Genomic DNA, 13931 nt, shown 5'->3' on the forward strand with positions numbered 1-13931 from the left:
AAGGCTGAGTATGAGAAGCACAGGGGAGTTTAGGGCAGGGAAACTATTCTGTGTGATGCTGTAACAATGAATACATGGCACAATACATTTGTCAAAACCCACAGAACTTTACAGATGAACGATGAACTTTAATGTATGTGAATTTAAAACACATTATTTAGGAGATCAGGGATGTAACACAGACCGACAAAGGAACCTGACTGTATTGTATGAAATAGCCTCACTGAAGAGGATGAGAAGATGCTGACCTGATAATCTTGGACATGAGCAGAGTCAGCAAGACTCAAGGCAGAAGGAACCATGTGAAGCACAGCACCCTGGTTGATAACACTGTTTTCCCCAGGGGTGTGGCTTTACAGACCTGCAACCACTGCGCATGTATACTGGAGCTGAGCAGTTCAGTGAATGGAGTGGGGGTGGTGGGGGGGAGGGTTTTCACTGTTTCAGTGGGAAGTTATACACAAGCAAGGGGCAAGGCTAGAATGATCCACGTTAGTGGATCAGAGTTGAGAACATCAGTATAAACTTGTGTTTAGCTTAATACAGAGATGTATATATACATGTATTATAAATATATATTTGCAGCTATATATATACGCACACACATAGGTTAATACATTCGCATATATACATTTCCTTGCTGTCAGCTGAGAAATCCTAGAGGCAATGACACCCAGTAGCAGTAAGCACACCTGGTGCCCAGACCTTGGTGTCTAACATCACTCTTCAAAAAAAAGGGGGGAGGGGTGCTGCTGGAGAAATGGCCGACTCTAGAGCTGGGACACGGTACACATACAAGATGACCTTTAAGTATCTTGTAGTGCCAGAAAGGAAATGCTTAAACAAACAAAAACCAAACAAACAAAAACCCATTTTACAGAAACTGACCAGTTTTGAGCAGTTTAAGTTCAGCAGGTAATAAGAAATACTATACTGGGGTTGTCTGTTATAACGATACAAGATATTACGTGTTGAGTTGGTAAGGGAAGAAGAGCATTAGCCTAGGAAAACAAGCAAGATAAACTAAAAAATTTAAAGATCAAGACAAGACTTAGAGTTAAAAGAATATGTGAAAATACATGAGTTCTGATATTACTAAAAATTAAGTAACAGGAGGCAGAAATGATAATTCAGCTGAAAATCATTAATGTCAATTTATACTGTAACTAAGCAAAAAGTCGTAATACATGAACCAGGTGGTAATAAAATTAAATTACTGTGCAGAATTTCAGAGATCAAGTCATGAGAGGTTTTTATTCCATCCCGTCAAGGGAGAGACTCTTCCAACGGCTCACAGCACCCACTTTACCAAGAACTGAGGACTGGCAGCTGTTAGAATGCCAACAGTCTCACCAGCAGCAACTAAATCCATACCTTCTCGCTCCCTCAGTGCCACGCCCCCTTTTAGTCTTCCAAATTCTATGACTCTTTCTTTACAAAGGTGTTCCTGAATCTCTTTTCTGATGTAGACACTGCACTGCTTATTGTTACTCCTCTTATTTTCCAAATGAAGAAAGGAACAACCAAGTAACAATAATAAAGTCTATGAAATTCAAACCATGATAAACAAAAATTTCACTAGTTGGAAGAGAAAGTTACAGAAATTGCCTAGAAAGTAGTATAAAAGTCACAGGTATAATGTCTAAATACTGATTTAACAAAAAGGAATTAATAGCTATATCAAAAGGGAAGTGCAGAAAAGGGGTGATTTAAGGCTAAATCCTAACCTGGTATAACAGGAAACCAGTAGCTAAAGCCTTACAGTGGTGACTCAGGAGATAACAGGAGATGCATATTATACAGTTGATGAGGTAAATACTAGAAAAAGTAGATAAGAGTTGGAAGTGCTTGTCTCTGGTTTTTACAGAGGTGCATATATTCCTTTCACAAAAATCAATTTTTGAAAAATGACAAGCTTATTTGGCTTATGTATATAGAGATAAATTAATGTGCAGAAGTGTGGGTCAAGGGAGAGTTCTCACTTAAAAGTGAGCTTTGTTTTGGATTTATATTATGCATTACTTCGAATACTTACATGCAGAGGAAATTCTGTAGATAGAATGTGATCAACACCCATTCACTTACCAATTTTGAAAGGGTTACAGTGAGTGATAAACATGTAAGAAAATGAAAATGTAGCTGTTAATAAGAATATAAGATGATTTATGAACATTTTGAATTACTTAAGGAATTTTTGTAAAAAAATTATTTCAACTTGATGACAGGTGCCTGGGAAAAATGTGTTCCGGCGAGGACTGATCTAGCTCCCTGCAGGTCACAGGCATGTCAAAGGGGCTCAAAGCAGTCCTGGGCTACAAGCCCTTCCCAAGCCTCCATAAGCACCAGGGGCTTTTCACGGGTGTGGAGTGGGTAAGGGACACATTATATTGAATCTGTGGATAGATTCTTAGAGTGTAGCCTTAAAGGGCCAAGTTCAAATTGACCTCCTCTACCAAAATATGCCAAAAGTAGCATCATAAAGTCGGTCTTCAAAGCTCAACCCTACTTTTTTCTTCTTCTTTGGCATTTTTTTGCCCATAAAGGCAGCTATTGCTTATCATCTCTGTGTGCACCATTAAGGGACAGGCTTTTAGGTAATAGTGACAACTCAGGAGCATGTTTATAAATACTGCTATCTCTGTTCAAGTTTATATATCTTACAGCTTTGAAATAGAAAAGTAAAATAGCCTGTTTCATTTATCATTTGCTTGTGCTTTAGCAAACCACAGCTTTTCATTACATTCCAATAAGTTTGTTTCGAGTTGGACAAAGAATGACTGCATTGAATTACAGACGCCCAGGTCTGAGCCGTGAGAGACTCTGGTGATTTGTGAAGATAGTGTTGCATGTTTGTGATTCACAATAGGCCTTTTTCAAAAGACCAAATTTCATTTTGTAGAATTATACTTGTCCACAAATTAAATGTACAAAACCCTGTTTTAGTCATTGGTTATTATTCCTAACCAGTTACATACTAACCACATCTCATTCAATCACCCAGACCTGTACCTATGGAATTGAGGCCAGCACCCAGGTCTCAGTCCATGCCCCAAGTTGAGGTTCAGCTGAATCCACAACAATCCAAAGAGGGCTTCAAACCCTGTTAGAAAACTGCAAGAGAAAGAGAGTTCTGTTTTAAAGGGCTGAGAACAGGACCTTAGTGGAACATGCCTGGGACTCAGCTAGCCCAGCCCTCAGAGTTAATGACAGGTCAGGCCTGCTGCAGAGAAGACCAGGTTGTTTTCAGAGTGACCTTGCAAGCACTCTGCAGAGCCACTCCAACTGTGTTTTTCATTTTGTCTCATCCGACCTCATCTTTCTGTGGTCTCTTCTTCCGTCAAACCAGAGCTCTCCCTCCCTCCCCGACAAAAGGAAAGGTAAAACGTGAACCATCGCTATTCATACTCTACGTATTTCAGTGTTCAAGTAGCCCTTGCTTTACAGCATCCCCCACCTCCATCCCTCTGATCTGAGACCTCACTAACATTTGACTTGGCGAAGATTGCAAGTGTCCTGTTTAAGTGTCCTCTATGACTTGCCAACACTGGCCCCCAAAACAGAGAAAGTGGGAGAATTAACCCTGTAAATAATGTGCCTCATCACTTAAATACAATGAGACCAAATCCATTATCCTGTTCATTCATGGGTATTTCTTGAGACCATCTGGACAAAAACGCACTGGGCCTGCTTTGGTGTAAGTCACAGGGGAAGGCTAATTCTAGAAGCCAAAGTAGTCCAATGAAGAGTATCTAATGAAATGTGCCCTTGTGGGCACTGCACTACTGCTTACCCACAAACAAGGGAGACATGTAGCCAGTGTCACCTGTTCAGCCTTTATTGCCACAAAGGCAAAGGTTAGAAGAATCAAGATTACTATCTCAATTAAATGAAACATCTGAACTCAAAACTACCAAAGAAAAAGACAAAAAGAGATGACTAGCTTGGCAAACTGGCTGTTCCTTGACCCAATCTCAACTAAATCAGTTTAATCCCTAGTCTGAAGTCAACCTGTTTAGCAGTCGCTCAAGAAATCAGTGCAGTTCTTAGAATGACTTCAGAGGTCAATCCACAGCCCAGAATCAAACCTTCAAGTTCATTTGCAGAACACTTCCTGTCTATCAGGTGCTGTGCTAAACAGCACCCATCCCATCTAACCCCCTGATCAACTCTAAGTAGGCACTACTGTTCATCTAAAGATGCAGAGACCAATCCCCAGAGAGCACAGGGCACTGCGCTAGTAGTGATGCGAGAAGCCAAACACAGGTCTGTCCAGCTCCAAAGCCTATGCCCTTAAACTCCTTGTAGTTGTATCTCTAAGCAGGGCCGAAAACTTTGTTGGACGGGTAGAGGCCACCATGCATCAGATAGACCTTTCCATGCATGGGAAGACCACCCACTCTATCTAAAATAGCCCACCGCTACCACTTGTCATTCCCTTCCCTTATTCTACTTTAGCCTAGCAGTTATCTCCGAAATCACACCCATTCATTTAACAAAGACTGTGCTTATCCTATAATCCAGGCAGTGAACACACAGCAGTGAACTAGACAGACAACAATCTCTACCCTCACATTTCTGACACCATTTATTTGACTTATTTCTCTGTGTCTCCATATCAAAAGCTCCATATAATACGTCTGGCTTACTGCATATTTCCAGCACCTAGAACAGCATTCTGGTATGTGGGTACAACAGACAGCAATTTTTTGTCACACAACTCACCAAACTGATTTTTATTACCACACACAGTTCCTTACAGTGCATTGTCTTAGAGCTGTACTACAAGTGGCCACTATATAAACCTTTAAATAAAATCTTCAGACATTCCATATTTTAAAATGTAGAAACAAACCCAGTTTACTCATCTTTAAGAGTTCATTTTTCTGCGCAAAAACAAACAAACAAAAAAACAGTTAGAGATAGCCACAATACTATAAAGCAGTAAATGCAGGTTAGGGGAAAAAAAGGATTTTAAAATAGAGTTTTATTTGAAAAATAAAAATAAAGTAACACTAATCTGAATCAGGTCCCTTCTTTCTTCTTGACCCTTTTGAGTAAGCCCCCGATTCTGTTCTTTCTTTGTCACGCTCAGTCCGGTGCGTCAGCCACTCTTTCTCCAGCTGCTTCAGCATGTCTGCAGTGAGGAGTCCTTGCTGCACCAGTCTGGATGCCAGGGAATTCTCTGCTGCACCGGGGCCGGACGGCTCGGCAGCTCTACTCCCTGAAGTTTTGGCCATGCGTGTCCTTCTTGCTTGGCTCTTTAATGGTCCTTGCAAACGAGAACGGCTCTCTGCTGACAAGTTCTCCAAGTTCAACAGCTTTTGTGTCTCTGAAATTTTAATCAGTTTGGTGATGTTGTGTACACCATCCTGGATAATGCCATCTAGCTCTTTCTGGAGGTCTCGAACAAGGCTGGCATCTGGAAACATATCTATAAACCGATAGCTGGGAAAAAGACATATATTATAGCAACAGCTCTTATCACAGTTAATCTCAATGACAGAAGTACATCTTGACATTGGTTCATTGCGAATGTTTTGTTTTTGCAAAATGTGCCCAATGTCTTTGCTAAACTTTTATTTCTGCCCCAATACACCTAAGCAATATATCATTTTGAGGATGGGTCATCACTCCTACCCTAAGTGACTCCAATAAGCTCCCCTCAGTGGGACACGCCTGCCAACTGAGAATCACTGATCTAGAGCAGTACAGCAGGTCCTCAAATAACACCACTTTGTCTAACATTGTTCCATTATAACACTGATGAGCTGCCGTAGGAACTTAACTCTTGTTTATATCAACTAGCCTATGGTAAAAATGGTTTTGTTAATAGGCTTGCTCTTAAAGTTGCAGACCCTATCAATGACATTAACTGAGGATTTGAATTGCACCTCTCAAATGTTAATATGTAAGTTAATCACCCGGGGATCTTATTAAAATACAGAATTTGAGTAAGTCTGATATTCTCTACTTCTACCAAGCTTCCAGGTGACAGCAATGCTTTTGGTCCTTAGACCGCCTTTAGAGTATCAAGGGTCTAACGGACCTTCTCTCTCACCTACCTGTCTTCACTGGAGTCAATACGAACGCTTTAAGTCATTTTTAAATGGGGATAAACCGGGTTCAACCGCCTTTATGGACGATAAACATAATATAGAACACCTTCCAAATATGTGTTTAATTAAAAAGAGCAAACTACCATTCATAAAACCTGTGATTTGCTCTATTACTTAGAAAAATGAGAGCTCATAGAGGAAAAATTTGATACCTTAGCCACAGGTAAAGATCCAAGACATCATGCACAGCTTCCAGATCCATGAGGTCTTTAATATTCTTAGGTGGAAGTAATGGCCATTTAATGTATCGGCGTAACCACGCAAAAGTCAAGGGCTCATTCCTGCTATACTGCCTGGCAAACTGAGAGAAACAGAAAAAAGAGCTCAGTAAAAGAATCAAAATTTACTCAGGTCTGTGATTTAAAAAAGAAAGTACAACAAAATGTTAACTGTGATTCTGTTTTGATAGGCAGGCTTGTTTCTTTCCTTCTTTGTACTTTTCTGTATTTTAAAAAACATTTAATATTTTATAAAGGTAAATTTTTTAAAGGTGGGGGAATGACTTCCTTCTTTTTACAAAGCCACTGGCCTCAGAGGCCATCAACGGGATTGAGCTCCTTCAAAGTTCCATAGTAACAGAGAGCAGGGAAAAATCTCTAGATTTCACATTCTAATCTTGAAACAGAACACATAAGCAACTGTTAAACTGTCCTTAATCCTTAGTAAGATGCTTCCGCTTCATCAGAATAATTCGAAGACTGGCATAAGGGGGTCAAGGCTCAAGTTCCATCCAGGTCAGTGTGCAGCACCTGAGACTTTGTTCCATTAACTTCAACTTTATGCCAGCTCACTCTCTAACAAATGCCAGTTCTAAGAAACATATATACACACACATATATAAATATATATTTTTTGAGAGTATGTTTATTACAGCTGGGAAGAGTGAAACAAGGAAGGGCTTAGGATAGAAGACGCAACAAAGGGGACCTTGGAGACAGGTTCAGGGGCTTAGCTGCCCATGGCTTCCCTGGTTGTGCCTCTAGTGGGGAGCCTTACAGTTTAAGAGATGCACGACTGAGAAGGGAGGAGAGGGGAAGGAAAAGGTATGGGTGTGCTTCTGCAAGGGGGAGCATGTGTGAGAAACGTATTTTCTAGATAAATACCTAGACATGGAAGACCTCTAAGACTTAGTAAGGGAAAAAGAAAGTGGCAAGGTGCAGAGTAAATCATCATAGCATTTATGGAAAAACACACCCACACAACAAAACTAAAATTTCTACATGAACCGGTACATCCAGGTAGGCAAATGCAACCAAAAAGGTCTTCAAGGATACACACACATACTGGTAACAGTTATGTCTCAGCACTAAACTCGGGTAGCCCAACTTATCCTATCTGTAATGTTTTAATTTTCTGCAGAGAAAGTATTTATCTATTATTTATGTAATTTTAAAATAAACTTAGAAACAGAGTGGAAAAAAACTGAGCTAACATACAGAACACTAAGGTCTATGTAAGACAAGGCAGCAAAAAGACAACCACAGTCAGAAAGCGATTCAAAGAGGGGCCCCTGGGTCTGGGGTGGGGGTGAGGGCGCTCCAAGCAGAGCAACGGGGACAGCAAGGGTACAGAGAGGTGAGAGGACACAGCTTCCCCTTCCCTTCCCGGGGCCTTGTTCTGGTGAATCCTGTGCTCCTCAGAAGTCAGCTATTTGTATCCCTACTCAAATGAGTCAAAAGAAAAGGGACCAGACCCTGGCCAGGTGGTTGGAGCATTGTCCTGCGCACCAAAAGCTTGTGGGTTCAATCCCTGGTCAGGGTGTGTATGGGAAGCAACCAATGGATGCTCCTCTCTCACACAGACATTTCTCTCTCGCTCTCTAAGATCAATAAACATATCCTCGGATGAGGATTAAAAAAAAGAATCAACTACCTTTGTTAGAAAAAGAAAAGGGACTGGAACCCTGACACCAAACTCATACAAGACAGCAATCCCTGGCTCAGTGCCTTATGGTTAAGAAAACCAAATACTATTGCCACTACTAAACCCCTAGTTGCCCTCCCTTCCAAAAATACAACTCAACACAACACTAAGGAAAAAGTGTAGCATTAGTCAAGGACCTCCCCACTCCCTCGAAAAAAACTGTATTTTTGTTTTAGCTTCTTCACAAAAGCTACCATATAAGTCCAAATACAAAGCAAGGGTTCTCCTTCCCCCCAAAAATCACTTGTACAAAAAAGGGAATCACTTTCTATTCAAGTTCTTACATAGTATCTCATATTAAAGGATATTCCCCAATTGTTTTATTTTGAGTAACAAAATACTGTTTGGGAAAAAATACCTCAACCTGAAACAACTCAAATTATGCTCAAGATAAAGGCTTACCTGTAACAATGAAGAGCAGACAAAAGGCTGCTTCTTGTTGATAGGGGCTGTGCAGAACACATACCTCACTCGGAGACTTAATGGGATATGCTGGATCAACTCTGCAGAAAATTTAAAGTCATCCATATTGCAGACAAAATAATGCCCATCGACTTGTGAAAAGTCTACAAAAATATCCTGGGGGCGGGGAGGGGGAAGATAGATTAAATTATTGGACTGCCTAGTTGGACATGAATAATGTACTCAAATCCATAAAAGGCCATCTTTTTAAAAAATATATATTTTACTGATTATGCTATTACAGTTGTCCCATCCCCCCCCCTTTATTCCCCTCTGCCCTGCGCACCCCCTCCCCCCTTTAGTTCATGTCCATGGGTCATATATATAAGTTCTTTGGCTTCCACATTTCCTATACTATTCTTAACTTCCTTCTGTCTATTTTCTACCTACCATTTATGCTACTTATTCTCTGTACCTTTTTCCGCTCTCTCTCTCTCCCCACTCCCCTGCTGCTAACTCTCCATGTGATCTCCATTTCCGTGTTTCTGTTCCTGTTCTAGTTGTTTGCTTAGTTTGCTTTTTTGTTTTAGGTGTGGTTGTTAATAACTGTGAGTTTCTTGTCATTTTACTATACGTGTTTTTTATCTTCTTTTTCTTAGGTAAGTTCCTTTAACATTTCATATAATAAGGGGTTGGTGATAATGAACTCCTTTAACTTGACCTTATCTGAGAAGCATTTTATCTGCCCTTCCATTCTAAGGGAAAGCTTTGCTGGATACAGCAATCTTGGATGTAGGTCCTTGTCTTTCATGACTTGGAATACTTCTTTCCAGCCCTTTCTTGCCTGCAAGGTTTCTTTAGAGAAACCAGCTGACAGTCTGATGGGAATTCCTTTGTAGGTTAAGTGACTCCTTTTCTCCTGCTGCTTTTAAGATTCTCTACTAATCTTTAATCTTGGGTAATTATGTGTTCCTTGGTGTGTTCCTCCTTGGGTCCAACTTCTTTGGGACTTTTTGAGCTTCCTGAACTTCCTGGAAGTCTATTTCCTTCGCCAGATTGGGGGAAGTTCTCCTTCACTATTTGCTCAAGTAAGTTTTCAATTTCTTGGTCGTCTTCTTCTCCTTCTGGCACCTCAATGATTCAGATGTTGGACCATTTAAAGGTGTCCTGGAGGTTCCTAAGCCTCTCCTCATTTTTTTGAATTCTTGTTTCTTCATTCTGTTGTGGTTGAATGTTTCTTTCTTCCTTCTGGTACACACCATTGATTTGAGTCTCAGTTTCCTTCCCATCACTGTTGGTTCCCTGTACATTTTCCTTTATTTCACTTAGCATAGACTTCATTTTTCATCTAATCTGTGACCATATTTAACCAATTCTGTGAGCATCCTGATTACCAGTGTTTTGAACTGTGAATCTGATAAGTTGGCTGGCTCTTCATCGCTTAGTTGTATTTTTTCTGGAGCTCTGATCTTTCATTTGGGCCATTTTCTTTTTTTGTCTAGGCATACCTGTTACGTAGTAAGGGGTGGAGCCTTAGGTGTTCACCAGGGTAGGGCAACCCACTTTGTGATGCTGTATGAAGGGGAGGGGTCTGAGAGGAAAACAATGGTGCTTGCTCTGCTCTCTGCCAGATTTCAGTCACTTCCTCTACTACCCACAAGCAAATTGGGCCCTTCTGGTGCTGATTCCTGGGTGGGTGGGTTTGTGTCCATTCTAGGACCCTGTGGGTCTCTCCAATGAACTCTCCTGTGAGGCTGGGAGTTTCTCCCACTGTTGCCTCAACCCCTACTGGTGTTTTCAATCAGAAGTTTGACGCTTTATTTCCCTGCACTGAAACTCTGGGTTGTGTGGTCTGTCTCATTTCCTAGTTGTTCCTCCCGGTATATCCACACTTGAATGTGGAACCACCAGGTCCGCAATCTGCTGCTTTGCCTGGTCTGCCAGCTGCCACCTTACCTCAAGTCCTCTCTACCTGGCTGCCCGTCTCCGCCCCTCCTACTGGTCTGGACAGATGTTTCTTCTTTACCTCCTTGGTTGTTGGGCTTCCATACAGTTCAATTTTCTGTCAGTCATGGTTGCTTTTTGTTTTTAAATTTGTTGTCCTTTTAGTTGTACGAGGAGGCACAGCGTATCTACCTACACCTCCATGTTGGCCGGAAGTACAAAAGGCCATCTTTTTCACTCTTAACAGACTTCTAGGAAGGTCTGCTTTATTCATTGCCTCCTCAGCCTAAAATACTCAGACAAAAGTCCCAGAAGATTTCAAAAGTTTTCACTTTCAACATAAATGTCACAAATAGCAACTTCACAGAAACAGACTATCCATTCATGGCCACAAGGTTAACTAGTAATTATCTGAAATATCAACCTTTTATTTATGTTTTTATTTTTAATTCTTATTTTTTTATTTAGTTGAGAATTTTTATGACTTTATTTCAGCCAAAACTGATGACGACTGCAAGGAAGCAACATCTCAAGTGCTCCAATTTTTTACTTTTCAATTACAGTTGACAACCAATATTGTATTAGTTTCACGTGTTCAACCCAGTGATTAGACATTTATGTAACTTGTGAAGCGATCACCCTAATAAATCTAGTTCCCATCTGACAGCATTCAGTTGCTGTGACATTGCCAACTATGCACTACACTGCACTGCACATCCCTGTGGCTGTAACTACCAATTCCTACTTCTTTTTTTTTTTTTTTAAAGATTTTATTTATTTATTTCTAGAGAGGGAAGAGAGGGAGAGAGAGAGAGAGAGAGAGAGAGACATCAATGTGCGGTTGCTGGGGGTTATGGCCTGCAACCCAGGAATGTACCCTGGCTGGGAATCGAACCTGGGACACTTTGGTTCCCAGCCCGCACTCAATCCACTGAGCTACGCCAGCCAGGGCTTAATTCCTACTTCTTAATCCCTTTCTCTTTATCCCCCACACCCCAAAACCCCCTCCCATCTGGCAACCGCCAAAATGTTCTCTGTATCTGTAAGTCTGTTTCTGTTCTGCTTGCTCATTTATTTTGTTCATTAGACTCCACATACAAGTGAAATCCTATGACATTTGTCTTTCTCTGTCTGACTTAATTCACTCAGCACATCACCCTCTAGGTCCATCCGTGTTGTTGCAGATGGCAAGATTTCATTCCTTTTTATGGTTGAGTCACATTTCATTGCATACATGCACCAGTCACCTATTGATGGACACTCAGAATCAAGACAGGTAAAGAGCTTCCCAGACAAGAGAAAGCTAAAGGAGTTCATCACCACCAAACAAGGACTATGAGAAATGATGAAGGGTCAGGAAGAAGAAAGAAAAGACAAGGAAAAAGAGGAAGAAGAGGAGGAGGAGGAGTAAAGAAAAATATACAAATAATAAAATGGCAATAAATACATATCTATCAACAATTACTTTAAATGCCAATGGATTACATGTTCCAATCAAAAGACACACGGTGGCCAGATGGTAAGAAAACAAGACCCTTACATATGTGCTGTCCACAAGAGACTCACTTCAGATCAAAAGACACACAGACTGAAAGTAAAGAGATGGAAAAAGATATTTCATAAAAATGGAAACAAAGAAAAAGCTGGGGCCCTAGCTGGCATGGCTCACTTGACTGAGCACTGGACTTCGAAGCAAAGGGTTGCCAGTTTGATTCCCAGTCAGGGCACATGCCTGGGTTACAGGCTTGGTTCCCAGTTGGGGGTGTATGAGAAGCAACCACATATTGATGTGTCTCTCCCTCTCTTTCTCCTTCCCTCCCCCTTTCTAAAAATAAATAAATAAAATCTTTAAAAGCTAAAAAAACCCATTAAGGTAATTTTCTAAAAAACCTGGGGTAGCAACACTTATACCAAATAGACTTTAAGACAAAGGCTATAACAAGAGACAAAAAAGGACCCAGTAATTCCACTTTAGGGTATTTATCTGAAGAAACCCAAAATACCAAGTTGAAAAAACAAGTGCATCCATATATTCATTACAGCATTGTTTACCACAGGCAACATGTCAACAGCTTTAGAAAAGAGATTTAAAAGGGGTTTTCTACTTACAATGAGATTAGAAAGTGTTGTATCAGGGAGATGGTAGGCAAACATTTCAATCTGTTCAGCAGTTGGATGAAGACCAGCTGCCTTTAGTAAAAGAAAAAAACCACCATAAGCTCATTTTTTTTTAAAGAACAAGTTTTCCTAAGTTAATTCAAGATAAAGCCCTATATAAGAATAAGTAAAATGCTGAAAAGCATCACTTTCCCATTTATTACCAATTAGGAAAGCTAATGAGATGATTTAGTAAAACTAACCAATTATACCCACTGAGTAATCAGTCAATCTTTTACTCACATTCTAGTTATATTTCTAAAATCTATGATGATCTGATAAAAAGCAGCAAAATGCTTTCCAGGCTTTCAGTTCTCTCCACTGAACAAAACCAAAGAAGGAAAACCAACTGCTTTAACGGGGACATTAAAACTGACATACAGCCCTGGCTGGCGTAGCTCAGTGGATTGAGCGCGAGCTGCAAACCAAAGTATCACAGGTTCGATTCCCAGTCAGGGTACATGCCTGGATTGCAGGCCATGACCCCCAGCAACCACACATTAATGTTTCTCTCTCTCTCCTTCTCTTCCCTCTCTAAAAATAAATAAATAAAATCTAAAAGAAAAACAAAAAAAAAAAAACAAAAAACCCCTGACATACACACATATGTAAGCACACAAAAACTGGAGGGTGGTTATCTCTGTAAGTGCACACTGCATTGTTAAGAAATGCCTATAGGTAAGTCTAAGCTAGAAAAAAAGGAAGAAAGGGAACAGGAGAGGAGAAAGGAGAGAGGTATGAGTCGCGGGCACAAGAACATGAGCACCAGAAATGAGGGGCACAGGAGGGCAACGGTGCACCATTACCAAGTGCACTCTTCTTCCTCTTCTTCTTTTTTTTTTTAAACCTTTACATTTTACTCTTTTTTTTAAAGATTTTTTTTTTAGATTTTCCTTTTTTTTTTTAGATTTTTTATTTATTTATTTAATTTTTTTAGGGAGGGAAGAAGGGAGGGAAAGAGAGAGAGAGAGAGAGACACATCAATGTGCGGTTGCTGGGGGCCATGGCCTGCAACCCAGGCATGTGCCCTGACTGGGAATCGAACCTGAGATGCTTGGTTCGCAGCCCGCGCTCAATCCACTGAGCTACACCAGCCAGGGCTAAGATTTTTTTTTTTTATTTTTAGGGAGGGAAGACAGGGAGAGAGACAGACAGACAGACAGACACATCAATGTGCGGTTGCTGGGGGTTATGGCCTGCAACCCAGGAATGTACCCTGGCTGGGAATCGAACCTGGGACACTTTGGTTCCCAGCCCGCGCTCAATCCACTGAGCTACGCCAGCCAGGGCTCCGAGTGCACTCTTAACAAAAGCTACAGAAATTATTTCACCCTCAGCTTTCCTCCAGGAATTTTTCCTTGCACTATCTCATTTATATTCCCCTTTACC

General features: G+C 40.8%; 1 protein-coding gene across 1 annotated transcript in view; it reads right to left on the bottom strand.

Annotated features, from left to right (window-relative positions):
* Positions 1–4537: 4537 nt before the first annotated feature.
* SUPV3L1 (Suv3 like RNA helicase) overlaps positions 4538–13931 on the bottom strand; it is a 34872-nt gene continuing 25478 nt past the window's right edge. Inside the window, exons 12-15 of the mRNA XM_028513190.2 lie at positions 12495–12575; positions 8442–8618; positions 6269–6417; positions 4538–5445 (exon numbers count right to left, since the gene is read on the bottom strand). Of these exons, the coding sequence (XP_028368991.1) occupies positions 5013–5445; positions 6269–6417; positions 8442–8618; positions 12495–12575 (840 nt within the window). The 3' untranslated portion in view covers positions 4538–5012. The remainder of the gene's footprint in view (positions 5446–6268; positions 6418–8441; positions 8619–12494; positions 12576–13931) is intronic.

Source organism: Phyllostomus discolor, chromosome 5 (genome assembly GCF_004126475.2).
Source record: "Phyllostomus discolor isolate MPI-MPIP mPhyDis1 chromosome 5, mPhyDis1.pri.v3, whole genome shotgun sequence".
In the NCBI taxonomy this organism is placed as follows: domain Eukaryota; kingdom Metazoa; phylum Chordata; class Mammalia; order Chiroptera; family Phyllostomidae; genus Phyllostomus; species Phyllostomus discolor.